General features: G+C 37.1%; 1 protein-coding gene across 2 annotated transcripts in view; it reads right to left on the bottom strand.

Annotated features, from left to right (window-relative positions):
- Positions 1-201: 201 nt before the first annotated feature.
- Positions 202-17,080, bottom strand: part of RBL1 (RB transcriptional corepressor like 1) — a 51,965-nt gene continuing 35,086 nt past the window's right edge. Inside the window, exons 17-23 of one of the 2 annotated variants that reach the window (XM_081034292.1) lie at positions 15,291-15,467; positions 13,584-13,655; positions 11,553-11,643; positions 5,254-5,402; positions 3,617-3,781; positions 1,710-1,743; positions 202-395 (exon numbers count right to left, since the gene is read on the bottom strand). In XM_081034292.1, coding sequence (XP_080890418.1) covers positions 319-395; positions 1,710-1,743; positions 3,617-3,781; positions 5,254-5,402; positions 11,553-11,643; positions 13,584-13,655; positions 15,291-15,467 — 765 coding nt within the window. In that variant the 3' untranslated portion in view covers positions 202-318. Of the gene's footprint in view, positions 396-1,305; positions 1,744-3,616; positions 3,782-5,253; positions 5,403-11,552; positions 11,644-13,583; positions 13,656-15,290; positions 15,468-17,080 lie in introns of those variants that run through there. The other variant, XM_081034291.1, reaches the window with a different exon arrangement.

Raw genomic sequence — 17,080 nt, 5'->3', positions numbered from 1 at the left:
ACAAAGATGTAATTTACAGAAAAGTAAAATGTGACCCAAATCACTTTTCTTCTTACAATTTAAAAATAAAATTTCTGACAATAGTAATTACTAATTTACAGCCAAAATATTAGACTAATTCAAATTAGCCAGGGTTAGACGTAGGTTAAGTCAAACACTTTGCATTTTAAAAAATAAGATTTTTAGTCAAAAAATATACATTTGATAACATTTTCTCAAAAACAGTTAAGAATGGCTTGTCCATGTCCTTCCAGACTCCACAAACACACTAGAAAAAGTGAATACTGAACAGCTGATTCTTTGGAAAGTCGCATCCGCCTACCTAGTACCGTAAAACTTCCTTAAGGGGCCCCAGTGATCAGCGCCAATGGGAAACTCACATTGCACCAACAATGCTGAGAACAAAGAGATGGATGTTAATGTGATTCTGAAAAACGTTTAACTGTTCTTAGGGACTCAATTACATATTGAGAATGACTAATCTTATGATGACCTCAGAACAGTATCTCATATATTATCATAGCGCTTTCTCACTAACAGCAAATTTAGCTTCTGACAACTCTTGTATTTTATTCTACTGGCTTGGGAAACAGCATCCTGTTTTGAGAATCACATGATGTAATACAATCATGAATAATTAAGTTAATGGTTCAGAAAAACAAAATGGTAGTAGTTTAAAAAAGGAGCTAATACTCCTTGTATTAGGTTGTGATACCAGGCTAAGAGGGCTTAGGGTTGGAAAGCAAAGAGTGGGGGTCATGCATGGGCTCAGGTACAAATTTGCATGTGCTCAAGGAGAGGAAGGGCAGGAAGGGATCCAGACAACCCAGAATGCTAGTGGCGCCCAGATGTGGGGGGGCCACAGTGGGTCAGAGACGGGCTGGTGCACCCGCCTCTGGTCTAGGTGCTGTGGGAGCCAACCCTTACTCGGTATTAAATTGAGAACACAAATATCTCAAAGCGCACTTACCCAAAATAGATTATTTACCCTCAACACAAAGCACAGGAGGAGACATTTCATTATTTAAAAAAGTGAGCTAAAAAATTATGAGGTTTTTCCTTACTTCATCTTAAAAACTATCCCAAGGAACAAACATTAAAAAAATTCTAGGGCTATTATTATGTTTAAAACAGGGGTGTCCAAACTTTTTTCAACGTTTTTCACCAAGGGCCATATTTGATAAAATACACAAACAGCCGGGCCACTCACTCGAGGTGAAGTACGTATTGCCTCACCTGGTTTATTTAAGTAAACTAAATATATTTTTGGAATTTGCTGCGGGCCAATAAAAAATGGATTGCGGGCCGCAGTTGCCCTGTGGGCCGCAGTTTGGACACCGCTGGTTTAAAAGGTACGTAAAACATTTCTTTCCAATCCAACTGAAAATACATCTCTGGCAACTACATTTTAGATGTTTTTTTTTTTTTTTTTAAAAGCACATGATTCTGGTACAATTTTTCTTATAATTCAATGATATTTACCATTTACAGGGCTGAAAGTTTTGAAGGACAGAGCCCCAACCTTCTGCAAAACAACCTGAAAGTGCTTTTATTACATAAACAGGAAGGGCACTAATGATTTGCTCTTTCACTGACGACATCCTGTAGTCTTTTAAGTAAAACATCATCATTTTCTTGACAGAGGCGTTTGGCAGGCGATCCTGCATCACTGTCAATGGGTATTGCTCGCTTCTTGGATCTCTGCTCACCTTGCCTTATCATGTTGTTGATATCTTTCAAACTCTGTGCAAAAATAGAGGACATGTATGAGTAAATGGGGAAAATAAGGGAAACAGCAGCAAAGAACTAAGCTAAGTGCTTCTTTCTGCCTTCTATCCTCTCTCCAAGACTAAATACTGGGGTAGAGACTATTTTCTGAATCAAGGCCAACCTAATAAGGGTAATTAGAACCAACCTTTTTAGGTGGTTTTAAAAATTGAATTTACCAGTAGAGCAGTAAGTAGTTCTCAGAGTGTGGTCACCAGACCGGATGCAGCCGAAGCATCTAGAAACTTACGTATTAGGAATGCCACCTCTCAAGCCTCACCCTACACCTACTGACTCAAACTCTCTGGGGGTGGGCCCAGTGATCCGTTTCACCCCGCCTCCAGGGGATTCTGATGCTCCCTAAAGTTTGAGATCCTCCTTGCAGAGCAATGCTTTTCAAGCTGTAATGTGCCTGCTAATCATCTGGGGACCTTGTTAAAATGCAGATTCAGATTCAGTGAGGCTGGTGAGGCCAAGAATCTGAGTTGCTAAAAGGCTCCCAGGTGATGCTGAGGCTGCTAGTCTGCAAACCACACTTTCGGTAGCAAAGTCTTAGAGAAGTGTTTCCTGAAAGCTGTGCATCACTGTCGTCTAGGGAACCTGCCCGCCATAGCTTTGTGATTCAGCAGGTCCATGGGACAGGTATCTGTGCTCAACAAGCTCGCCAGCTCCTCAGGTGATTCTGACCTACAGTTCTGAAATCACTGCCTTAGAAGTCAATTGGTCCCATCTTTGATCTTACGCAAGAATCTCTTCTAAACATCCTTATAGGAAATGCAAATCTGTGAGGTACTATATCTCAGTTAGCTTTGTTTGCTACCTTGTTTCCCCAAAAATAAGACCTAGCTGGACCATCAGCTCTAATGCGTCTTTTGGAGCAAAAATTAATATAAGACCCGATTTATATTATATTATTATTACATTATATTATATTGTATTATGTAAGACCCGGTCTTATTTTAATATAATTTTTGCTACATATTAATTTTTGCTACAAAAGACACATTAGTGCTGATGGTCCGGCTAGGTCTTATTTTCAGGGAAATGGTTAGTAGGAACTCAATAGATGTCTGTGAAACTGAATGAGAAACAAATGAGTTAAGGAGCTGCCATTGTAGTTGAATTGAGTTACAATTTGTCCCATGACAATTTCTTCCAGTTGGTAGTGATTCTGGCTTCTGGAGACATACTGAATATATCTGCTTCACAGCCCTTGAAATATCTGAAAATAGCCATCATGTGCCTGTCACATCTTCATTGTACAGGAATAAAGCTAGCGACAAGGCCAGAGTTGTTTGTGTAAATAAGAGGAGGCCTCTTATTGTCAGACATTTTACTATCCTTGTTGTCATCTTTCAAATGAACCTTTCCTTTCAAGGCCTTTCTTTAAACTTAATGTTCCCCATGTCTGACCACTAGCAGGTGTTGCCTTACCGGTCCCTTCTCAAGATCATGCTTGAGCAGGAGACACACTGGGGGGCCCTTGCACTAAACTCCCCTGATACCATGTCAGTAGTGATGGCTTAAACTACCCCAACAGAATACACTGCTCTTGATCACTTGTTATACCGTGTTTCCCTGAAAATAAGACTGGGTCTTATATTAATTTTTGCTCCAAAAGACGCATTAGGGCTTATGTTCAGGGGATGTCATCCTGAAAAATCATGCTAGGGCTTATTCTCCAGTTAAGTCTTATTTTCGGGGAAACATGGTAGTAATGGTTCATATTTATTACCAGTAACTTGGCAAAAAAAAGGGCAAGATTAAAGATTATTAACTGATAATACGAAATTCAATTTTTCACACACGTACATAAGTTGTTTGGGAGAAAAGTTTGTGTGCGCCTTACCTTAGAAGGGCTGCCACTGAACTTATACAGCAGAGCGCTTCTTGGTGTGAGGCCTGACCCATTCTTGTGTGGGGAAACATAAATGGAGTGCTGTTGGGAAATGCGACGTGGTGAGCCTGGCTGTTGCTTAATATGTGGAAAAGGAGAAAGAGGTGGTGCTTCCATCTGAAATAACCCAAAAGTAAGTTTTTTTAAGATAAAAGTTTTCTTTTTTTGAATTCCACCCCATTTTTTATTCTTATTGGCACCTCCTAGTTAGGAGTCAATTATATCGTAAGAGCTTATTTATGGCTGAAAAAAAGCAAAGAAATGGTCCATTACTCCTCGTTTTTCAACAGTTACTCAGAGATAAACTAAAATGTATTTTCCTGAAGAATTTGGGTAAGAAACCAGAAGCAGTAAGCCAGGAGCACAGGAACCTTGCATCCACACTCAGAAAGTAGGGGCAAAGAGTAACCAACATCCTAACACTTGTAGGAGAGATAAGAATCTCTCCTACACACACAACCCACGGCCGAAGCAGGAGCAGAGAAAATAAAAAAGAGGCAGAGAATTCTATGAGCCAGCAGGATGGGTCCAACATGGAACGAATCGGTTAATGAAATGGTTAAGACTTTATATTGAAATACAAAAGATTTAGAAATAGAGTTAGGTGAGCGGGAACTGTATGTTTCTTTAATATTCTGTACAATGTTTCCAATCCAAGAATAAATGGAGATGCCTCCTTAATTATTATTTCATTTATCATCCGTACTTGAAGCTAATAAAACTAGTTTCAATCAGCTGATGATAGAGATATTCACAGTATAGCACATGATGGGAGGTTAGGCTGATGGAGTAGGATGAGCAGTCATGTATGGCCTCGGAGGATATAATCACAGACCATATTCCTTGAACAGAACCAGAACAGAAATGTAGAGACACACAGAGATAAACATACATAGCTACTGGCTGGATGCAGCTTCTACTAGGTGCCTCTTTCTTATAATTAGAGTCTGAGCTACCGGGAACCAACTCAGTTTATATACTGGTAATACTAGTTTCATAGGCCTGCTGGTACTGCCAAAGATAGGGTCTGCTTGAAAATTTCTTAGTGCTGCCTCTATTTATAATTCAGGCCTATTTATTTCCTTTTCTCTTTATGTTGAGTAAAACACTTATAATAACAGAAATCAAACATGAGAAAAAATTGGGGCAGCCGCCAGTTAACTCAGTTGGTTAGAGCGCAGTGCTCTTAACAACAAGGTTGCTGGTTTGATCCCCACAGGGGCCACGGTGAGCTGCGTCCTCCACAACTAGATTGAAACAACTACTGATAGGTCCTGGAAAAACACACTAAAATAAATAAAAGTTTAAAAAAAAATTACCAAAATTTTTTTCCGTTTTCCTGTTTCCATCTAATACTTGCCCAGGTATATACATAATTTCTAACATAACCACAGTACCCATAAAATGTTCATGACTTCCTCTGGTTTCTGTTGTATCATATCCTAATCACTCTCTGATTATTAGTATGTTTTCTCCCCTGTAATGCATTGGTGAAGCTTTAACTCTGAAACTCTTGTCTAGCAAAATAAACTCATAGTAATCCAACTAAGACTACAGATATGAATAGAGTAGTAAAATACAAAACGTACCATATGGTCTTGATTTGACAAGTCATATTTCAATGCAAATGATTTCACTCTTCCTACATAGACTGTATTGTAAAATTTGATAAGATCTCCTCTTTCCTCTCTTACTGGGCCACTGGAACAGTCAGGTGTTTTTGTAGCTTCTTCCAAATCTGTTAAAAGAATTCAGCGTCGTAACAGATGTACTCTAACATATAAGTTGGTGATACGAATTACCTATAACTCTCTCTACAATTTAAAAAAAAAATCAAACACAAATCTTTGTGTAATGCAATTAATGTTTTTAGAAAAGGTTCAGAAATCCATCTATATTTTATACATAAATTAAATTGGAAATCTTGAGAAATGCAAACATGTAAATTTCAGGGAGTACTCTTTTCTCTAGATACCACTTCAGCAAGAATATTTTCACAACCATACCTTTTGAGCTCACTGTCTCTGGTAGTCCCGGGAGGGGTTTAGCTCCCTGGGTTGGGGTTTAGCTAAACTAAGCTCCAGAGTATGGGTAGCAGTGGCAAACCCTTGAGATTCACATAATGAAAGGGTCTGCAGATATTCATATTCGCTCTTTGGAAAAGGTGGAAAGACTCTAATAGGTAAGGCATATCCTCATAGGTTAAGGAAGAAGCCAGATGAACTGCATGTGTTTGTTTTTCTGCAAACACATGGCAGGTGACAGGTATTCAAAGAGCCTAACTTTCCCATGCACAACAGGAATCTCAGTGCTCAGTTTATAGCTAACATCCTTAGTTGTAAAATGACAGCTTGCCCCAAGGTACTTTTCTATTTATTGGTGTAACTCTGGGATAGCTTGTGACACCACGCAAAACTTTATTCTATTCTTTTTTTTTTTTTTGAGAAGAGTATTACAAACCATTGTCTACATACAAGAATCATGTGCTTATAGGAGCTAAGAAAACCACTGGCAATTGAAAAGAATTCAGCATATGAAAAGAAGTTCTCATTCTTAAAATACATTGGCCTGCAAACACTCAGAACATGGATAGAAGTATGCTTCCACTTTAGGAAAACCAGAATACTCAAACATGATCCACAGGCCAAGCAGCCCCATGGAATCTCCAAAGGGATCTCGGTCCCAATTTGGATATCTTTTTCACTCGTTATTTTTAGAGGATCTTAATAGGGGGGTTAAAAAACTATGTGGTTGAATAAGTTCAGGAAATGCTGCATATTATATCCTCCTCTTGGAAATTCAGAATACATATTAGTATATTAAAGGCTTTGAGAAGAGAGAAAACCACATGTTCACTTTAATTCCATATTTCTCAAATTTTTTACGCATAGTCTTTCTTCCCCTAACACTTATTACCATCCTGGGGAACACTGTCCCAAGGTATACTGGCTTGGTAACAACTATTGCAGGTTATTCTCATTATATGGATCAATTAAAATTATTTAACATCCTTGAATTAGAAATTTCTGGAGGCAGAGACTATAGTTTTCATACTTCTGTCATTCCAATTCCAGTTATTAATATTTACATAAGTAAGGGACTATACCAAATTTGAAGGAACTAAATATTTAAAACTCTGGCACCTTGGATTCTAACTAAACATGATTTTATTTAGCTATGTATATTTTTCATTTCAAAACAGAAAACAAAATGCCAGTCATCCTTTATGCAGGAGAAAGATCTCTACCTTTCAACCTCTTTAAGGACTCTAGCAAGCTTTAAATTAAAGCCTTAGTAGGCCTGGTAACTAACTATCTTCCCACATATATATCAGGACATGGGACTTAGGAAAGATTGGGAGAGAGAATGCGATCAAAGGTTTCCTGACTGGTTCTATAATTGTTACAAATCTGTTTCCCCTCAGACGGTAGGAGACACCTCTGCCTAATAGAATTTGAGGCACATGGTTTATGTTTGACATATGTATTTGTTAAATGAACCAATGAACTATTTAAAAAAATTTTTTAAATTTTACATTTACAGTTGACATTCAATATTATAGTAGTTTCAAGTGTATAGCATAGTGGTTAGGCATTTATATAACTTAATGAAGTGATCATCCTAATAAGTCTAGTACCCACCTGATACTATACATAGTTATTATATTATTATCGACTATATTCCCTGTGCTGTACTTTACATGCCCATGTGGATGTCTTTTCAATACCTGAAGATACTTTTTTTTCTGTATAAAACCGACCCTTTCTGTAAGATTGCCTTAAACCAGGTGATCTTGTATGTCATACAGAGGCTGAAGAAATAGGATGAAGGCAGACAGGCTATGACAGTTCCTCCACTCTGGGAAAAGATTATCTCAAAAGATTATCTCAATTGCCATGCAATAAAATTAATGAATGTGATTCTAGAATCATGGCATTTTCTCTCACTGCATTCCTGGGCATTGTCCTCTCAAAATACATTTCTCCAGCAGAGGCTGCTGAAATGAGCAGCAGAGACTCTAGAAACGAGCTGTACAGTGCTATTGCTGAGTCTGTGTCCTGTCTTCCTATAGTTGGTAAGCAGTTGTGTGAAGTTTTCCCATTGCCTCCATCACCAAGGAGATCACAATGCAGAACCAGCTACAGCAGAACATGCAAGAAAAACTGTACATCATCATATCAGCATTTTTTTCAGGTATTAAGGAAGGGAGCCATTCTTCCACTAGTTGAAAGTTTCCTACAAATCATGTTGTGGTCATTTTCTGTCGGTGATCAGTTTGAGGGTAAGGAGGATCAGAGGATCCATGAGGGTAATCTTCAACTGAGTACACACATGAATAGTCTAGGATTTAATCCCTCATTTCCTGAGCCCTGTGGCCAACTCAGAGCACCAAGAGATTGTCTGTCAATACACTGTCCATTAGTTTTCTGATTGAGAAAAGGCATATATTGTGATTCTCATTACTTAAAAATGAAGAAAGTAAAGAAGCAAAATTATTTTAAGATGAAAATAAGAAAGAAGATCTGAATTTATTCATAAATCAAAGATCTGGGTGAGGTACGCACAACCCTGGCGTAGGCACTGAATATTTGTTTTCTCTCTCCTACCACATCCTCACGCATTCTTTTTGCTCCTCACAATATCACTATACAGTAAATATTTCACACTGGCTTTCTGATTGTGAGAGCAGTGTTGTTTACCTCCAGTTATGTAAAAGCCATTGACCACAGACCAATTTAAACTTCAGTGGTTTTGGCAGTTTCCTATGAGGTCGAAAAGGCATCACTACACTCTAAAAACAAGTCAAAATGTGCCAAATAATATCTTGGTTCCGTATCTGGTGATTGTAACGTGTGTATAATGTGAAATAAAGTCACCTAATTATCAATTTGCAGTTACCAACTTTAAACATCTCATGTGTACACAGAATTTTTGTTGCGTGAGAGAATTTGCTTTAACTGTTTTTCTTTTTTGTAGTATGTGTGTGACCTAGTTTTCAACATTTAAAGAATTTTAAGGAATATGGCCTTAGATACATTAGTTTTTAAAAAAGTGAAAAAAAGGAGTGGCCTGTTAGCTTAGTTGGTTAGAGTGTGGTGCTAATAACACCAAGGTTGCCAGTTCAATCCCTGCATGGGCCAGAGTCTGTGCCCTCCTTAAAAAAATAAATAAAAATAAAGTAAAAAAGTGAAAACAAATTTAAAGAGCCATACTTATTAATACAACATAATAAAGTTTATATTGCTTATATAAAATAGTATATAATAGCCACTATTTACTGAGGCCTTATTATGAGTAGACTTTGTGTTAACCACACGTGTGTGTACACACAGACACACACACCATTCTTTAGAATCCTTAAAATAAACCTCTGTAGAATTATTGTGAAGTTTTAAATTTATCATTATACACTTGAGTATTACGTTTGTGTTATTTAGATTAAGCTATAATCTGGGTTTCTCAAATGTCATACTCAAGAATGCCAGTCGGGGTGGTCTGCTAACATGAGAATGAAGGATGCATGGTCCCTGAGTGTATTGCTGTTTTAATCAGGAATCTCATTCTCCACAGGTGGCTATTACAAGGGTTTCTGTTAGGCTGTCGTAATGGTCAAAGCTTTCTAACTGACATATTCAACATTTGAAACAAGTTTTTATTGATGAAAATAGTGACCATTTATTAAGTATGCCTAACACTAAAAATTGGCTCATGTTGGAGAAATAAGTATTTAACGTAAGCAGAATGGTTAAAATATTTGAGACACTATTCACAATATCATGAAAGGGATGAGAGATCCAGTGAGGTCTGTGGGGCTTTACTTCTATTATGGATGAAGCCCATCCCCGAACTCGGACGCTTGCAGTTGGTTTGACCCTGGATTGAAGGCTAACAGAATCCTACACTTGGAACCTTGGCATCTGCCTTGAGTGAACCCTTTATGTGAGGTGGTGGCTGGACAGACGAATGGAACTTTTAGCTAATTGTACAAAATGCATAAACTGTGTGTGCTTTTTGAATAGTAATAATGTTATACCTAATTATGAATTTATTTATAGAACTAGGACTGTTCTTTCCAAGATTGTGTTCTTTGATGTGTCTAAGTCTAGGTCATTGCATCGAGCCATAGCTCCAGGAACTGGAACATGTATTATCTGAACATAGACTTGTCTGATTGTATCCTCTGTAACTTTCTCCCCTTTTTGGTGCCAGAATTCCTGAGACCATTATCACTGGGTACTCTCCCTGCTCTGTGCCATCACGACTAGATAAGATCTTAAGAATGCATTTTTTGTTTGCCTGCTAATAAATGTATATATAACAATTTGATCTGAAACCTTTAGGTTGTAGAGAGTAGTTAACCCTCACTCGCCTCAAACTTCATTGGTAGACTCTGTACCAAAAAGAAACCATGATGTATTTCCCTTTGCTTACTTATACTCTCTTGAACTTCACCAGTCCTGTATCCCATATAGTTGCTAGCAGTTACTTTATTTCTCATAGAGCACATTCTTTCCCATCTAACTTCTGATGCCTGGTTTTGTAGGTACAGAAAACCTGCCAAGGACAGATAAGGAACATGTGTAACAAAAATAGAAAAGACTTTTTTGGGGATCAGGTTTACTGTCTAATATATTTCTCATTGTCTTGAAAGGGCTCAGGGATAATATATTTATGTAAAAAATATTGAGTTTGGCCTATGTATCCTTAAATGGGATCAGATTCTAGGCCATTATCATTAAAAAATTTTTTGATAAGATCTCAAGAGTTCAGATCCTAGTAGAGACCATAATGATATTTATGTAATATAAAATGGGTATTTATGTAACATAAAAAAATATCTTTGACCCAGCCAGTTTTCTCTAAGAATTTATCACAGGGGTGTGGACCCAACACTAAGCTACAATGATTTCCTCACAAAGCTGTGTATAACTGGAAACAATCTAAATGTCCCATATTGTACATATAATACACATGCACACACACACACCCACACACACACACACACACACACATATACACACACATTAAGTAATGGAAATATGAGTCAAGGAAAAGGAGATGAATACTGAACACTTGATTTTCCTTTCTTTGAAAAAAATTACTAGTGCCTCAAGTCTTAGCATGATGGTAGCAACAGGGTAGCAGCCCTGTCAATAGTGACAGAATTATCTACATACTTTTTAATAATAATTACATCCTTAATTATCTCTCCAGGCAGATCACTGACAGCTATCTTACTTTCCTTGTTATTCAGATTTACAGTATTTCCCACTTATCTACAGGGGTTATGTTCCAAGACCCTCAGCGGATGCCTGAAACTCTATATATAACTGTTTTGTCCTATACATACGTACAAACATACATACATACATACCTGTGATATAGTTTAATTTATAAATTAGGCACAGTAAGAGATTAGCAACCGTAACCAATATTAATAACAAAATATGACACTTATAACTATATACTATAATAAAAGTTATGTAAATGTGGTCTCTCTACTCAAAATATCTGGAATTTTCCATTTAATATTTTCAGACTGCAGTTGACTGTGGGTAACTGAAATCAAGGAAAGCAAAACCATGGATAAGGGGGAACTACTGTATTTTACAAATTTAAGTGCCTTTTATGTGTTTTATTAATGTGTATATGTAGACTAGCAAATCTAAAATACAATTAATGGGACAAATTAATGGTTTCGATACATAACTTCTTCGGAGGAGGCACGTGATCCATACTTATCTCAAACTTATGTGTTTCTTCCCAAAACACATACGCATTATCCACCACCTGTATCCTTGACTCCATGTTGCCTGACATCCACTGTATTATGTATAATGTAATCAAAGATGTATTTCATAACAGAATGGTAACTTGGGTAACTTACCAGAATCTGTCATTTCGAAATCACCATTTATTTTTTTATTGTAAGCCACAACTTCTCTTGGAACATTTTTCAGTAATACACTTCTATAGACCTGTAGGTCAGAGGGGAAAAAAAGGACTGCTGAGTCACAAAGAGGCACAGATTAAGCAAAACCAAAATAAGTACAAAATATCAAGTCAATTTAAAAGTATTTGTCTGTCTGGATGATAATCAAGGGCATGATGTTATTGGCCTGGTAAATGTACATTATGGCAAACATCTTAGAAGGAATACTGAAACAGAGCCTATACCTAAAATAAGTTATTACAGAAGTTTACAAAATAGAAGAATTAAGTAAGCAGCAACTAAACACTGATGAGCAGGTTTTGCCACATACTCATAGAAGTAACTTCTAAGATCTGAACTTGTTCTGCCTTCAATTCCTTACCTGAGAATCATTTGCTCTCATTGGGTTTGTTTTCCTGCTCCCATCCCATTCCCATCTCCTTTCAGATGGCCACATGCAAATCTGTTTTCTCCCTGCCCCTAAACTCTTTCGTACCTCCAAGACAGCTGACAGGTATGATCCATTTCCCATCATCCTGTCGATATTAGTATTGAGAAGATATTTAGGAAGCTCTGGCTTGGCCCATTTTTGACACACTCTAACTTCACCTTAATGATCTTTAGGGACAATCTAGACCTCGCTAGGCTTTGTTCCTGAGGGATTTTTCTGAAGAGTCCAAGAAACTCCCAGCCTGTCACAGGATGTACTTGGCTCTTCTAATATCTTTGTATCACTATCAGTATATTTCGGGGCTGAAACAAAGAAGTGAAACTATCTGTGGAGCTCTCTTAGAAGGGGTGTAAACTACCAGTACTCCAGCCTGGGATATCTGAGCCACCATATCTCTCTTCCTGTCTCAGATAGCAGATCCCCGGGGACAGAGAAGAGGCCAATATGCTCCCTTAGAGCAGAGCAACCAGGCTCTTGAACGGTTCAAGCCTTAAGGTAACCTAACCCTGTGTTTTTCAGCTACAATTATAATAATATGGTGCTAACAGTCATTAATGTTTACTGTGTGCCAGGCCACTATGCTAACATTTCATATTTCCATGACTGAAAAATTGTACAGGATTCTCACCATGGCTATGATAACAACGTTATCAGAAATGCTTGACATCTATTCCAAGATACAAACATTAAGATCTTAGCAGATGGCAAAAGCAGCTGGATTTAAGTTAATAAATCCTGAAATTTCACTGAATTTAAACATCATCAGAAAATCAAATTTCAAACAATTAAAGAATATTATTATTATATTTTTCATTAAACATTCAGTGAAAAATGTTCCCACTCAACAAATGAACAAATGCAATAGGAGAACCTGTGAGAAGTATATGCAAATATATGGGTAAATTAGGAATAGCCAATTTCCTGGCTTCTCCTGAAACAGTCTCTTGAATTTAATGATATCCATTAAACCTAAAAATCTAAAATATAGTAAAACTATAAAAGAAGTTTACTTTTTTTTTTTTTTAATGTTTTATTGGGGAAGGGGAACAGGACTTTACTGGGAAACAGTGTGTACTTCCAGGACTTTTTTCCAAGTCAAGTTGTTGTCCTTTCAGTCTTAGTTGTGGAGGGCGCAGCTCAGCTCCAGGTCCAGTTGCCGTTGCTAGTTGCAGGGGGCGCAGCCCACCATCCCTTGCAGGAGTCGAACTGGCAACTTTGTGGTTGAGAGGACGCGCTCCAACCAACTGAGCCATCGGGAGCTCAGCGGCAGCTCAGTTCAAGGTGCTGTGTTCAATCTTAGTTGCATGGGGCACTGCCCACCATCCCTTGTGGGAGTCAAGGAGTTGAACTGGCAACCTTGTGGTTGAGAGCCCACTGGCCTATGTGGGAATCGAACCAGCAGCCTTTGGAGTTAGGAGCATGGAGCTCCAACCTCCTGAGGCACTGGGCTGGCCCAAGTTTACTTTTATATGACTTGTCATCAGAGAAATAGTACAAATCTATTTTTGGACAGGAATAAAAACAATGTAACTCACGTGACTATTAGCTTGGGGCTGATTCCTATAACTTTTCATTATTTCTTGAAAAGTTCTTTCTTCTTTTGTTACCTAAAGAAAAGAAAAATTGCACTTATCAATTGCTCCTAAAAGAAAAATGTCTCTGAACAGAAACTTCAGTTATAGTCTGGTAGTGAGAGCAGTCTTGCAGAAAGCCATGTACCCCAGGTCAGTGCATGACTAAAAACCACTACCATTTATGATTTTTACTGCCTTTAAAGCTCAGGCTTTGTGTCATGTGGGGACTCAACTAATAGTTTCATTAATCAAAAGTACTGAGATTGCTGTAGTATAACTTTGCTGAAAATGCATTTCTTTATAAAAAGAATAAGAAAACTCAGATCTGGTGAATCCCCTACAGTCTCCAGTTTTATTAGTTTTAAGTACTTATTTGAAAGTAAATTAACCACATATTAATGGATAGAACAAGTCTTGTGGTGAGTCACAATAAAAATGAGTGTTTATTATAGATTAGGCTTTTAACATTTCAGGACAGATCATGTGGTTTCTAATGCTTAGACAGAAAAGTCACAGTAGTGGCCAAATGAAAAAAAAAGGATTGTGATCCATAAAGGAATACCTTCTGGCCTACTTGTTATCATAAAATTCACTTAAATTACTCCTTTCATCTGCTTCACTGTCCATTAGTACTAAACCTGTTCTCCGTGATGCTGAGCTAGACACTGCAAAGCCTGAGTTCTGATAGTTCTTTGGAAGGCACAAATTAGTTAACAGCATTTATTAACATCTACGTTTTTTTTTTTTTTTTTTTTTTTTAATTAATTTTATTGGGGTGACAATTGTTAGTAAATTTACATAAATTTCAGGTGTACAATTCTGTATTACATCGTCTATATATCCCATTGTGTGTTCACCACCCAGAGTCAGTTCTCCTTCCATCACCATATATTTGACCCCCAACATCTACGTTTGCATAGAGATTTTAAAGAAGTACTGTAAGAAGGCTGTCAAAAAAGAAATTTGAAATCATTCTCTGTCTCAAAAAGCTTACTAATTACGTCTTAACTGTATGTCCATCCGCTAGGACAGCCAGTGTGGCCAACACGGTCAAGGCCAAAGTCACAGATGACAGTTTCAGATATATGTGAATTTTAAAAAACAAGACATGGTATTTTATGACTAACAACATAGTGTAGCAACTAGAAAGTTAAATGCTCTTCTGAGGTGGCACAGTAAGTCAATAAAAAACCATATGTTAGAGAAGCTATTTTACACCAGATTATAATCTGAATCAGGAAGTACTAGATTGCCACTTATTGTGTAACTTTGGCCAAATTACTTTCAATTCTGGGCCGCAGTTACTCACCTACAATGTAATAATCCTGTTATTTTAAAGTACCAGATTAGCAGTGTCACAGGGGTGGAAATGGTGTCACATTAATAGTGTGGAGAGGCCACTTTACTACAAATGGTCTCTAAGACCTTTCCCAACTTCTTTACAACCAATGTATTCTTATGAAGTGGGAATGCCGATTATAAAACTAAATGGAAAATCCAGAGAACAGATGTAATCAGCAGCTCCTGGAATTTACTACTTAGTCAAAAATGGTGGGCACTGTTGGCTTATAGCACTTAAGGCAAACTAACGATTAAGTCCAACAGATTTTCACCTCATGCTTCGTATATAGACAGCTGGTAAAGAGCTTCCCCCAACTTACACATTACCTTTGCCATGATGTAAAAAGCACAAAGGAGGAGCTGATCCAAATGTCTGTCTTTCATTAGATCAGGGCAGTGAACTAAAGTGAATTCAAAGCACGTCCATATCTTCCTTCGTAACTCATTTGAAACATCCAGTTTTAAACATAAATCACGTAAGCGTACACTTGCCAAATGATACACCTAAGATGGAAGACAGCACATTGATGCAAAAAAACAAGTAAAAATAATTTCTCAAATACGTGTCTTACTATGAACATGAACTTTTAGGCCAAGGTTAACAAACACCTAGGCAGTTGATACATTAAATTACATGAAATTTCTATTCTATACCACTAATTCACTGCAAGGTCAGAAGAATGTAAATTAAAGCAAAATTTTCATTGGAAAACTACCTTAAAAATTCTTTTTGCAAAGACATCATCGCTACTCTATGCTGCCATCTATATAAAGTGAGAAACAGTAAAATGCAGAATTTACTTGCCTCATGACCGTTATGAATACATAATTTTTCAAGTGTTCAAAGGTCTTCATTTTTTTATTTTTTGGTTCAGGTAAAATTGCTAGAAAACCCCAAATGTCTGAAAATAAAGAACTAAAATGTTCAACTCCAAAAATGAGTCAGAAAGCAAAACCATTTAAAAAAATTCCCCATATATCCTACACGGTTTTTTCAAACACATGAAAGCAATGTTAAATGAGATACCTGGTTTTGTTGTTGTTGTTTTAAACTTTTACTTATTTTAAGTGTGGTTTTTGTTTTCCAGGACCCATCAGCTCCAAGTCAAGCAGTTGCTTCAATCTCGTTGTGGAGGGTGCAGCTCACACTGGCCCATGTGGGGATCAAACCGGCAACCCTGCTGCTAAGGGCACCGTGCTCTAACCAACTGAGCCAACTGGCCACCCCGTTTTTGTTGTTTTTAAGTGTGTCAGAATACATTCAGTTTAGTGTCCTGAATTTTTTATTTACACGGTTGTTATATGAATTGATACTAATGCAAATGACTGGAAGGTCCTACAAGATTCTAAAATGGTTTCTGATCATCCCGGAGCATTATGTTTTATTATTTTAAGAATTGCTAATCTTCAAATACTAATATCTGTCCATGAGCATATGATTTTAATTGAGCACATTCATTGCTTGGAAACTATTTAAAGATTTTTATTCAATTCTTCTCTTGATATTTGCCTTTTAGCATGTCATTAAACTACTTTTAGTTGAAGGGTAGGTGGAAGCTCCTCAATTGCATACTTAAATGAATTCTTAAATATGAAAATCTTGTTTGCACTTCATTAAGCTCCAAAAAAAAACAACTGGAACTGTAATTTGGGTTCCAAAACTATATCTGGTGCACATTTGTGTGGAAATGGAGACCTTGCTTTTTGTTTTAACTTTTGACAGCACAGGAAATGTATAAAGCAGCTTGATATTACATGTGATTCAAACAACACTAGTTGTTATTGAAATGACTTTACCATAGTAATAAGTTTCACATGTAAGTGTTGTTTTTTTCTTATAATTTTAGGTTATATTCATTAAGAAACATCAATTCCACAATAAAAACTCACTTCCATAAAAAGAATTGCTAACCTTGCTGTGGTATTCCTAGATCAGACTATTCTAGTCCAATTGTCTTTAATGTTCAGGGAAAAACAAATGAAAACGAGACAGGCATCCCTTACAGAAAAGTATCTTTGACAGGAAAAAGAATCCATGAATTACAGCTTAAAAACAACTGTAAGATATCCAGTACAGTAATGTTACAGAAAGAGAGACAAGTGGTTGACTCCAAAGC

This window comes from Rhinolophus hipposideros, assembly GCF_964194185.1.
Source record: "Rhinolophus hipposideros genome assembly, chromosome: 22".
NCBI lineage: Eukaryota > Metazoa > Chordata > Mammalia > Chiroptera > Rhinolophidae > Rhinolophus > Rhinolophus hipposideros.
Note: the sequence above shows the minus strand (reverse complement) of the source record. Positions and strands in the feature narration are given on the sequence as shown.